The sequence below is a fragment of the Montipora capricornis genome, chromosome 4 (genome assembly GCF_036669925.1).
Source record: "Montipora capricornis isolate CH-2021 chromosome 4, ASM3666992v2, whole genome shotgun sequence".
Lineage (NCBI taxonomy): Eukaryota > Metazoa > Cnidaria > Anthozoa > Scleractinia > Acroporidae > Montipora > Montipora capricornis.
The window spans coordinates 12,612,551-12,625,070 of record NC_090886.1 but is presented as its reverse complement, the minus strand read 5'-3'; the positions used below and the strand labels follow the sequence as shown (position 1 = coordinate 12,625,070).

The 12,520-nt window shown below is 43.7% G+C and overlaps 1 protein-coding gene across 1 annotated transcript; it reads right to left on the bottom strand.

Moving 5' to 3' along the window:
• Nucleotides 1-1,010: 1,010 nt before the first annotated feature.
• Nucleotides 1,011-3,336, bottom strand: LOC138044468 (adenosine receptor A1-like). The gene is made up of 2 exons (XM_068890973.1): nt 3,201-3,336; nt 1,011-2,936 (listed from the first exon to the last, which is right to left on the bottom strand). Exon 2 carries the CDS (start codon nt 2,487-2,489, stop codon nt 1,590-1,592), a length of 900 nt encoding a protein of 299 aa, XP_068747074.1. The 5' UTR covers nt 2,490-2,936; nt 3,201-3,336; the 3' UTR covers nt 1,011-1,589.
• Nucleotides 3,337-12,520: the final 9,184 nt, after the last annotated feature.

Below are 12,520 nucleotides of genomic sequence, written 5' to 3'. Positions count from 1 at the left end.
GAAATACTTTTCGAATATAGAATAAATATTTAGTCTGTTCTTTTCTCGCTTAGTGACATGTCGTTGCAATCTGTATGGCGTTTCTCATGGGGAATCACAAAAAAGGGAAAAAACAAAAGCAAAATAAATAATAGTTTGCTTCACAGACAGATGACGACAAATACCATCTTGAGTTGGTTTACATTTAATTTTTTTTTTTTTAATAAGCCTTGCTTTGTATTTTGCATTGATTTGCTTTCATTTCCTCCCATCCTTATAAATATTCCTAGTAAGTAAGTAATAACTTTATTTAGACACGGTGAATTCATCAGGCATAACAACACTACAAGCTATAATATATCTATCTAAAAGTGTAAAATTTCCTCGTAAATAAAGCTAAAATATTAAAAATATGTATAAATTATCCCCACCCCCGAAGAACTTAATAAACCTGCTTTACACGAATGCCGTGTATAAATGGTCAAGCAAAAAATTTGGGACAGCCCCTTCGAAAACTATTGATAGTTTCTGCTTGCCGCAGTTCCAGGGGAAGGTTATTCCAGATGATCGCACCATTGTAACTAAAACTGTTTTTAAGGAAGTTAGTGCGGGGCAGTAGAATAACCAGTTTGTTCTCATTATCCCTCAAATTATAAGAGATAATTCTTTGAATAAAAAGGGAGCTAAGATAATTAGGAGCAAGGCCATGTAGCGACTTATAGACCATAACGACCACTTGAATTTGACGTTGCGTATCTAACCCTTTCCAGTCTAGCTGTTCAAATAAGGGGCCAGAACTAGAATCGTAACTAGAAAAGGTTAGAACACGAGCCGCACGGTTTTGCAAAATTTGGAGCTTATTTGCCAAAGTAGCGCCACAATGACCCCAGACCTCACTGCAGTACATGTAATCAAATTAAGGCGTTGTAAATACACTGCAACTAAGTCTGAGGAACAAAAGACCGACGTCGCTTCAGGGCTCCAATGCCAGATGCAATTTTCTTAGATATCATATCTATATGGACATTCCATGAAAGATTATCGTCTATACACAATTTACTTGCTTTATAGCGTTACCATCGATCGTGAGATTAGGGGATGTATTATACGTACCTAACCTTTGCCGCGACCCAACTAACATGAACTCGGTTTTAGATCAATTTAGAGTCAATTTATTTGCAACGATTTATTGACGTTACGTAGGTCGCGATTCATAACCTCATTGATAGTTTCAATGCTGTTGCAGGCAAAGGTCAAGTGAGTATCGTCGGCATACATATACGTGCAACAGCGTTGGAAAGGCAATTAGGGACCCTAGTGGAATACCACAAGTAAGAAATTCACTGTCTGAGAGCGAACCATTCACAAAGCATTTCTGGTTACGATTCCTATCTTCAATCTTGTCCATCACAACAGACTATCCGTGTACATGTTTGAACCAAATAGTTAACTGGCTGGAGATCTTCAATGAAAAACTTCGTGACCTCGAATTGGGAAAAACTGAGTGTTTATGTACAGCTGCACATCTATAGGTACTCCACATATACAATATAATAGCGTCATTCATACTTAGCAGCAATTATGATTCTTTCATTGTGCAAAGGCCCAACTTAAACAATTTTCGGGTTTGCTTTCAAACCGCGCTGAAACAGAAGCATCAGTCCTTGTCTGAATCTCTTAATCCGCCATGCGTAAAGACCGGGGTTAATTCCAGACGAGAAAAACGCAATAGTTAACGTTACGTCTCGTGCGAGGAGCAGCGTATCTGAGCGACACTTTTCGCAAAATACCATGACAAAGTCAACAGTGACTGCAGGACACCAGGAAACAAGGAACACCAGTAGCATAATGAATACTGTGGTAGAGACCCTCCGTTCACGCGTAACTATGTTCCGAACATGTGCTGCTTGTGTTCTATCCGCGGCCGAGTTTTGCAAATTGGCAATTTTCTCTCGCAATGAGCGACGCAAACCGTAGTAGGACAACAACATTATGGCCGCTGGAAATAGGACACCCAAACCATTGAGGTAAACTTGGAAACTTGCGCTTCGCCAACCCAACAGAGGCAGAATTGAGAAGTGGATCGAGAACAGCCAGATAATTAGAATTGCGGTGCGAACGCGGCGTGGTTTGACCAGTGATCGATATTGGAAAGGTCGGCGCACAGCGAGGAAACGATCCACCATCAGAGCGGAGATGCTCACGATCGAACAAACGCACGATAGCACAGCGAAAATGTAATAGCTAAACAGGACGTCTGTGTTATTGGACCAAAAACTTGCAGCCTTAATGGGTTCCACTGTGATTCCAACCAGAATGTCGGCCACAGCTAAGTTGATGACAAAATACGAGTTTGACACTCGCCGTAGCTTTTTTCCAGGGTCAAGAATATACACAACACAGACCAGAACATTACCAACAACGGTATAAAACCCGAAAATGATAAAGATAACCGCCAAAGCGGCGTTGGGCGTCAAGAGAAACCCTTCGTAAAACATGAAAAGAGCCATCTTAGCAACTGCAGAAAATGGGCAAGAGATCTGTATATGAACCCTTTTATGTATGACCTCTTCTTTTGTGTATTTCTAGTTATCTACACGAAGTAGATGCACGGTCAAATATTAGAAATTATCGCCCACGGCGAAACCTAGTACTGCAGCTTTGTTCGAAGAGATGCTTCCCACACTGGAGTAGGGTCTCTTCTCCGACGGGCTGAAATGTTCATTAGCTTCAGTTTGCGAAGAATAACAATTAAAGCCCGATTTACGGCGCCTGTAGCCTTGAAAATTTTAGCAGGTGTTTTGCGACGGCTTGAAAGCGCCCATCGATGATATGGAAAACTACTTCGCGTCAAACTCCTTTCACTTCCAGAGCTTATGCAAATCCCCAAAGAAGATGAGTAGTTTTGTCCGTTGTCCCACTTTAATCCCAAAGTGTCGTAATCTTTCTTATGTAAGCTGCTGAAAAAAGTTATCTTGTTAGAGTAATACTGATAAAACCGTGATCACCTGACCACCAATCAAAAACTCGAGTAAGCCGAAAATCAGTGCCACTTTTTGCGATGAAACTTTGGTTACATAGAATTTCAAGTTTCATTTCTTTGATAACAGGTTCCCGTTTTTTTGTGCCTTGAAAATTTTAAAACGACACCGAAACCGTGGCAATGTCAAAACGTATTGTATTTCTTCTGACAGCATGGTGCCAAAGTTTGAATGCCTTACCTTGATTGCTGAAAGGCGTTCTTTAAATCAGATTTTCCTATTAACATTTCGACTTAAAAAATAAACAAACGCTGGTTGTCCGTTGAGAGCTCTTAGAAAAATCTTCCCGTTTTTTTGTGCCTGCAAAAGTCAAAACGACACCGAAACCAAAGTTTAAGTGCTATTACCTTTATTGCTGAAAGGCGTTTTATAAATACGATTTTCCTATTTACATTTCGACTTAAAAAATAAACAAACGCTCCGAGACAACGAGGAAATGGTTTTTTTGCCCAGTCACATTACAATAACCTAATTACTCGGTTGCCATACGGCAATCCTTTCGGATAAAAAGTTAAATTTAGTCGTTTTCTTCTTTTCCTTTTTTTCCTCTTTTCCCTTTTTTCTTCCGTGTCGGGAATAGTCTTTCCTATCACTTCCCTTGTCTTTGTGCATAGTGTTCTGCGCATATTTTGGTAGGTTTCAGGGGGTAGTAGAAATGCGTAGATTTCTCTGGTGGACACAATAGAATATTTAATTAACCTGCAATGGCGTCGAAGTCATTGAATCACAACTGGAGTTTTGGTGGATCGTTAAACAAAATATACCTTTGAGGAGGTCAAGAATGGAACGTCAATTGGATAAACAAGACAGGTGGTGAAAGAAAAAAATCTGGAATCTTAAAAGCGACGAGTAATGGACTTTGACACCAATGTTTCGCCCGTCGAACCGTAATCAAAGTGAGCTGTATTTCTCCTATTTTACCAAGTGTGGTGTTATGTGCAACACTGAAACCGAATTGAAAATTCTCTGGTAATTTATGGGTTCAACAATGACAGAGAAAGAATCGAAGTTCTTAAGTGGATCTGTGATCTCTGTTGTCTGGCTATTTGTATTTATTTGTGCTAAACTCTGCACAGTCTTCCGGTAACAATTGGAAATTTCACTAATTCTTGTTATATTTATTTTGCTCTCAACTCTGCACAATCTTCATGTAAAAAATAATCGGAAATGTGACAGCCAACAATTATTTGAAAGTAAGGATGTTGCCTATTTTGAAAAGGTTCTTCAGGAAAGGGTTTGATCACGAAATTTATGTTGTTGCGTATGGTAATTTGACAAGATTGGGTTTCTTGTCTTCACGCACGCAATGAAATAGGAAGGTTTTTTTGCCTCTAATAGCAAATATGTTGCTTATTTCAATACATTTTGTGTAATATTCGCGGTAAACAAATTTGCGTGCGTGGGTTGAAATGTGATCATCCTCGGAGACCCAGGGGTAGATCGCAGAGGCAAGGGGAAGTCTAAACCGGCAAAACAAAATGGCGACGAAGAAAAGCATAGTGGGGCGAGAAGACCCCCGGGGGACACGTTCTTACCAGACCAGTTACAGGCAGTCGGGGTAATTCTCAATTCTGATTGGTGCCAGAAATTCTTTGTGTTTTTCTGCCCAATCAGAGGTCAGCAGGCCGTGAAGTCGTTTCGTGTCTTCTTACACGGAAATCACTTGATTGCCATACTCGCCTGGTTCGTTTGGCAAGGTTTTGCTCGGGGAGAAAAGTCTCAATCATAGCACAAAACGGACAGGAAATCGTTCGGAGTATCGGCGGAGAAATACGCTGAACCTTTCGCAGGTGTCGGTAAAGTAGCGTATTTCCAAGTGTGCGGGATTTGTTTAAAGATGTCCTCCCCGATTCACCTAAAATAGCAGTGATTTATTTTGATCTGACAATTATTTTTATTCTTCCCCCTTTTCCTGGTGGAGGTATTGGTCGAGGTATTTCTAGATTTCTTACATGAATTGCGGTGGCAGAAACGTTGCTAATCTAGGGCCACACACAGCATGACTTTATTTCAATGCGCGCTAAATCCAACGCTATCGAGCTCGTGTTCTCTGCACGATATTGTTCACGATGAGCCACCCGAAAGAAACAGTTGCACGATATTGTTCACGATGAGCCACCCGAAAGAAACAGTTGACGACTGTTGTCGAGTGCGTTCTTACGTTTTTGTTAACAAACAGAGAAAGCGAAACCTTTATGGTGAATTTTTGAGAATATTTGAAGAAGTTTTCGGCAGGCCGATGATGGTCTTTCTCGTGCATTGTGCGACACTTATCATAAAAGGGTGGAATCAATCTGGAAAAAAAGGTCGTCATTTGCCATTTCAGCAAAGCACTTGTTGAAAAGGAGACATCCCCTTTATCCTTCAGCGCATCAAGGCAATCAAGGCACGGGGATGCACAAACTGCTTGTCACATTGACAAGGAAAAAGGTTATAGAATTCCCTTTGAAAATGTACCAATTAAGCCAATCCCACCATCCTCGGTAATGTCTAGTCCTGGTGAGTTAAATAATCACCTTGAGGAAAGCACCCAAACTCCAAAATCAAGTTGCCACTGCTTTCCAAAATCAAGTAAAAGAGCATTCGTCAAGTTATGCAAATTTCCAATAATTATGTATACATACACACAAGTTGTATGTCGATGTAGAAACACACTTTTATTATACTGACTGTGTAGAAAATAAAATTTGCCATGGTTGTAATAGCATATCCTTAAGTTTCAAGTTTATTGCAAATTAGTTAGTTTAACTTATTACAAAAGATGCCATATCCTTATCCTTTAGGAGGCTCAGAACAGGTGTTTAGCCGAGTGCTCCGGCTTAATGCCACACATGCCACCTGAACCGCTCCAGAGGATAATGAATCAAAATTGATACAACTGGAAATAGAGTTTGATAGATTTGATCGGGTTTATCTCAAAAGTTCATTCAGCGTCCTTCCCTGATTTGTTTGGAAACAAGTGAGAAGCGTTATTTTGCATTCTTAAAGTGAATTTTTCAAAAAAATTATCCAGTTGAATTTTTTTTCATCTTTCAGCTTTTTCACAAATATTTCAAATTCTACCTCAGTTTATAGTTCCTTCTCACATCATGTACTGGGTCAGAGAATTATGATAGTTTCAAAATCTAAAAAACAAAATACTGCTCACTGAATTGGTTTTCGAGATACTTTTCAAACACCAAGTTTTAGACGGTCTTTGAGCAGCACTGTACCATTACCATAGCAGCAGTTGGGACCCAGCAAATTGCCTCACAATAGTATTACACAGGTATGAGGCTGTAGCCCTTTTGTAAGGAATGGAGTAATCTTTTTCCATTGGACACACGACTATTAAGAGTGGAAAATCCTCTCGAGCTTCCTTTAATAAACTCAGAAAATAATTTATCTTTTTATCTGCAACCGCATTCTGTCATTCTGTAGAGTGCTCTTTTACATCTTCAAAGATTTGTCTAAATAGATTAATGCTGCAGTGACATTTTGCATTTTGCCTGAGTATAATATTTATGCTGATTTCAAAACCCAAGCAGCTGGATACAGTTGAACAACAATAATAATTATTATTGTTGTTGTTCAACTGTGTCCATAACGCTTACCTCGACCTTGATTATTCTGGATATCACAAAAACCTCATCCCATGCTAATTGTTATTGTTAGACCCAAATTAATCACTGCAATGTTAGGTGAATCGTGGAGGACATCTTTAAACAAATCTCGCACACTTGGAAATACGCTACTGTAACGATACCATCGAAAGGTCCACCGTATTTCTCCTCCGATATTCCGCACGATTTACTGTACATTTTGTGCCATGATTGAGACTTTTCTCCCCGAGCAAAACCTTGCCAAACGAACCAGGCGAGTATGGCGATCAAGTGATTTCCGTGTGGGAAGACTCGAAACGACTTCACGGCCTGCTGACCTCTGATTGGGCAGAAAAACACAAAGAATTTCTGGCACCAATCAGAATTGAGAATTACCCCGACTGTCTGCAACTGGTCTGGTAAGAACGTGTCCCCAGGGGCTCTTCTCGCCCCACTATGCTTTTCTTCGTAGCCATTTTCTTTTGCTGGTCTTCATTGGTTTCCTTGTAGCACGCCCAGGGACGGCCCTGCACAAGTGAGAAAAGCATGTTTTTTGAGGATATCTCCCCCCGGTTTTGATCGTGGCCCCCCTAACCCACTGAAGTTGTTGAAGAATTGAATGGCGCATCTGCTGATACCATTGGTTTCCTTGTAGCACGCCCAGGGAAGACCCTGCATACGTGAGAAAAGCATGTTTTTCGAAGATATCTCAATCCGGTTTTGATCGTGGCTCCCCTAAGCCCCAGATATTGTTGCACAATTTAATTGCGCATCTGATGATACCATTGTTTGCCTTGTAGCACCTCAGGGGAAGGCCCTGCATAAGTGAGAAAAACAGGTTTTTGGGCGATATCTCCCCCCGGTTTTAAATATGGCCCTCCTAACCCCCAGAAGTTGTTGCAGAATTCAATTGCGCATCCTGTGATACTATTGCTTTCCTTATAGGGAAAGCCTCTGCATAAGTGAGAAAAGCAGGTTTTTGGGCGATATCTCCCCCGGTTTTAAATATGGCCCTCCTAACCCCCAGAAGTTGTTGCAGAATTCAATTGCGCATCCTGTGATACTATTGCTTTCCTTATAGGGAAAGCCTCTGCATAAGTGAGAAAAGCAGGTTTTTCAACGATATCTCCCCCCAGTTTTGAGCTGGACAACCTTAACCCCAAAAAGGTGTTGCAGAATTGGATGGTGCATCCCCTGCTACCATTGGTTTCCTTATAACACGCCCAGGACATGCCCTACATAAGTGAGAAAAAGTGGTTTTTTAAGGATATCTCCCCCTGTTTTGAGCTGGGCCCCCGTAACCCCCAGAAGTTGTTGCAGAATTTAATTGCGCATCTGGTGATACCATTGGTTACCCTCTAGCACGCCCAGGGAGGGCTCTGCATAAGTGAGAAAAGTCACTTTCTTGACGATAATCCTCCCGGTCTTAAGTATGGCCCCCCTAACCCCAAAAAGGTGTTGCAGAATTGGATGGCGCATCCTCTGATACCATTGATTTCCTTGTAGCACGCCCAGGGAAGGCCCTGCATAAGTGAGAAAAACATGTTTTTTGAGGATAACTCCCCCCGGTTTTACACTGCGCCTCCCTAACCCCCAGAAGTTGTTGCAGAATTGGATTGCGCATCTGCTGATACCATTGGTTAGTCTCTAGAACCTCAGGGGAAGGTTCTGCATAACTGAGAAAAACATGTTTTTTGAGGATATTTCCCCCCGGTTTTGATCGGGGCCCCCTAACCCCCTGAAGTTGTTGCCCTGAAGTTGTTGCAGAATTGGATGGCGCATCTGCTGATACCATTGGTGTCCTTATAGCACGCCCAGGCAAGACCCTGCATAAGTGAGAAAAGCATGTTTTTGGAGGATATCTCCCCCGGTTTTGACCGTGGCCCCCCTAAGCCCCTGAAGTTGTTGCAGAATTGGATGGCACATTCTGTGATACCATTGGTTCCCTTGTAACCCGCTCAGGGAAGCCTCTGCATAAGTGAGAAAAACATGTTTTTTGAGGATAACTCCCCTCGGTTTTGACCGTGGCCCTCCTGACCCCCTGAGCGTGTTGCAGAATTGGATGGCGCATCCTCTGATACCATTGGTTTCCTTGTAGCACGCCCAGGGAAGGCTCTGCATCAGTGAGAAAAACATGTTTTTTGAGCATATCTCCCCCCGGTTTTAAGCTCAACCCTCTTAACCCCCTAAAGTTGTTGCACAATTGCATGGCGCATCTGCTGATACCATTGGTTACCCTCTAGTACACCCAGGGAAGGCCCTGCATAAGTGAGAAAAGCATATTTTGTGAGGATATCTCCCCCCAGTTTTGATCGTAGCCCCTCTAACCCCCTGAAGTTGTTGCAGAATTAGATGGCGCATCCTGTGATACCATTGGTTCCCCTCTAGCACGTCAGGGGAAGGCCCTGCATAGGTGAGGAAAGCATGTTTTTGGCCGATATCTCCCCCCCGGAAAGAGTTGCCCCCCTGAAACCAAGTTAGAAACGAATCAGCGCGCGACGGCGCATCCTGTGGTATGCTTGGTTAGGCTCTAGCACCTTCAGGCGAGTCTGGCAACTCCGTGGGCAACTCCGTGGGGGCGAAACAACTTTTACCTGTAACTTCCCTCCTTTGGTTCGATGCTGCTCCCCCCCCCCCCCACTCCCCCCAAAAAAAGAGTGATAAACACTCGCCATGACACGTGCTGTCCACTGATACCCTTGGTTACTCTCCAGCAACTCAGGGGAAGGCTGTGCATAAGTGAGCCAAAGTGGTTTTTTGGCGATACCTCCCCCGGTTTTGATCGTGGCTCCCCCTGACCCCCAGAAGGTGTTTCAGAATCAGATTGCGGTTCCCGTGATACCATTGGTTACTCTCTAGCCCGCCCAGGGAAGGCTCTGCATAACTGAGAAAAGCACGTTTTTTGGCCATAACTCCCCCCGGTTTTGCCTATGGCCCCCCTGACCCCCAGAAGGTGTTTCAAAATCGGATGGCGGTTCCCGTGATACCATTGGCTTTTTTATAGCACGCCCAGGGAAGGCTCTGCATAAATTGAGAAAAGTTAGTTTTTTGGCCATAACTCCCCCCGGTTTTGACTATGGCCCCCCTAACCCCAAAAAGGTGTTGCAGAATCCATTTCTGAATCCAACCGTGTCATTGGTTGCTCTGCAGCACGTCAGGGGAGGGCTGTGCATATTACAAAAAAAGTGGTGCTGATTTTTTTTAACACCAGCAGCTGGGTAGGCCTGAAAGGCGTTAAAAATATACTATAGGGGAAGGATCCAACAGAGTTCGCCCGGAGTCGGTTCGCTCAATCTCTTAAGCAAGGTCGTAGGCTCTTACGAATGCTTCTGGTCGACCTTGGGCACTTTGGATAAGCGTTCAGCCAAAAGTTCCAGCGAACAGGACGGTTGGTCGGATCCGGGAGGGGTGGGGGGGGGGGGGACTTGCAGGCTGGTTCCCAACCACCACTCGTTTTCTCAGTCGAATAGATGCCGGTTTCTGAGTTTTCCACTTGAGGTGCACCTGGACGTTTGGTCGCGTAGCTCGGTCGCCTTTGACACGACGGGGACCAAACTCGGTGGGTCGGTAGTGTAGCAAGCGTTCAGTAAATTTACGATAAAGAAGAGGTGAAATTTCCAATGAAGCCTCATAAGAGTTCCGAGAATGGTAGAGGCACGCCATACACGAGAACAAAGCCATCAATTGTGCAAAACCTTGATCGTAAGCTAACAACAGCAGGACTAAAAGATGAAGTGTCTATGGCATCACAAGAATCGGGTGGAGTGATGAAAGTTGGATGTTTAAGTGACCTACCACGTGGACCACGGCAAGCATATTATCGTAACCAGCTTCACGTGAAAGGTGGAGTGAAGCAGGATGAATTGCTTGAGGTTATTTTGAAAATGAAAACCGACAAGGAACCCTTCGTTCGAAACGTCGCCATTGAGAAGGAGAACACAACGATTGTTATCTCCTCAGAGGAACAACTGAACAACTTGACAAAGTTCAGCACCTCGGAAATTGCCTTTTGTACTGTGCAGATTGACCCCACGTTCCGCCGGGGACCGTAGGAATGTACCCCCATATCATACCGTAATCTGACGATGAAGCGAAAGCGCACGGGCAAGAATCCTCTGAGATTAGGTCCAGTACTTATACACTACCGCAAGCACCAGAATACGTACAGGGGTTTTCTTCAAAGTCTTATTAATTTGAAGGCAGGACTGCAGGAAATGGTATCTACTGGGACTGATGGCGAGCAAGCACTCAGTGATGAATGCCATAGAAGCTAAGCTCCCAAATGCGCACAGTCGGTGTCTGCGTTGTTTTTCGACACTTGCAAGATAGCCTTAAGCGAGCATTGACGTCATATGGGATGGCCGGAATGCAGAAGGGTTGATTGACAAAGTGTTTGGCAAAGTTGATGGTGATGGTTTTTACCATTCCGGACTCTTGGACGCCGAGTCCCCAGCGGACTTCGATGCGAAACTTGAATCTTTAAAGGAGGAATGGAAGGACAGGGGTGATCATACTGAAAAGGTGTTTAAATGGGTGGAAGGTAGAGCTGATATGATGAAGACGAGAATGATCGCCAGTGTGCGCAGGGAAGCCAGGCTTCCACCATTGACCCAGGACAGCGATATCCCTTGTCATTTTCGTACCAATTACGCCGAGTGCAACAACAGCCGATTAAAATCAGTAAAGGCGTGGGTTCAACTCCCACCCTGGTCAGAGTTTTTCTCTGTCCTTGTGTGGACCCAGTTCCATCAGTAGGGCTAACGCTCACATGGTTCATATGGGGTACAAAACTAGCACTTAACATTACACTCGAATCAGTTAAGAAGCACACTCAGTCAGGTTTCAGCGGCACCATTGAGGCAGTTCGAAATATTGCGAATACCGAAAGTGAAGAATTTTCTCAAGCGGTTGGCAGTGTGCCTGGAGATTATGAACTTCGCGAAGATTTCCAGAAGTTCGTGGTACCAGATTTCCTTTCAAGGTCAGACGAAGGGCGAAGCCGATACATTCGCAAGCTAACTTTGTCAACCATGGAAGAGCTCTATGCAGCAGACGGGCCTGAAACCTTTGGGTGGATTGCTATTAGTGGATACGACAATACGAAGTCCCAGCCAAGTTCAGGAGTTGAAATTGACTGAGAAAATCGATACCCAGCTTGAGTGTGGACAGCTTCCCTCTCTTGGATAAAGATCCCGACTGGAAGCTATTTCAAGTAACACTCTAGAAGCAATGATCCAAAAAAGCCCATCTGCTTTTAGCCAAGAAAGGTGTCTGGCGAGGACCACAGACACCACATGGAAAAGCAGCATTTTCAGTTTCAAGCCTCTCCCAAGAAAGACCTAACTATGTGATAATGGGACAAGACCAATGGCAAAGTGGAGTGTGAGCGTGCAAACTGGAAGTCTATGAACATGTGTTCACACGCTTTAGCAGTTGCGGAACGAGAAGACACCTTGCATGATTACCTAGATTTCTATGCTGAAGCAGCCAATGTTCAAGAAAGGAAACCTTACACAAGTAAGCAACCTTGACGTGAATGTTGGTCCACTTGGTCGGAAAGGGAGAAGTGTACGTACGCGATCGAAGACAACGCCATCAGCTACAGTTACAGTCCCCACACACAGGCAGAAGTCCTGAAGTCCCTCCACCTCCGAAGGACGTGGTAGCTGCAGCAAAAGAGTACAGGTCGTTTATGCAAGCAGGCAAACTCCAAGTTTCGTTAGTCTGGATCTAGTCCGCCGACTGCGTAGTCTTAGCAATCTACTATTTACTTTTAAACACTGGAAGGCCTCGATATAATTCAAATGTTAATTCGTTTGAACCACTTCACTTACCTGAACTTTAAAGGATTTCACGGTCCTTTTTCATCCGTCATTTCAACCTTTGCGCCTCATCTACTGATATTGCCGCGAAGGAATC

Excerpts from the sequence above, each read along its gene's own strand:
- LOC138044468 (XM_068890973.1), bottom strand. The coding sequence starts at position 2,489 with ATGGCTCTTTTCATGTTTTACGAAGGGTTTCTCTTGACGCCCAACGCC.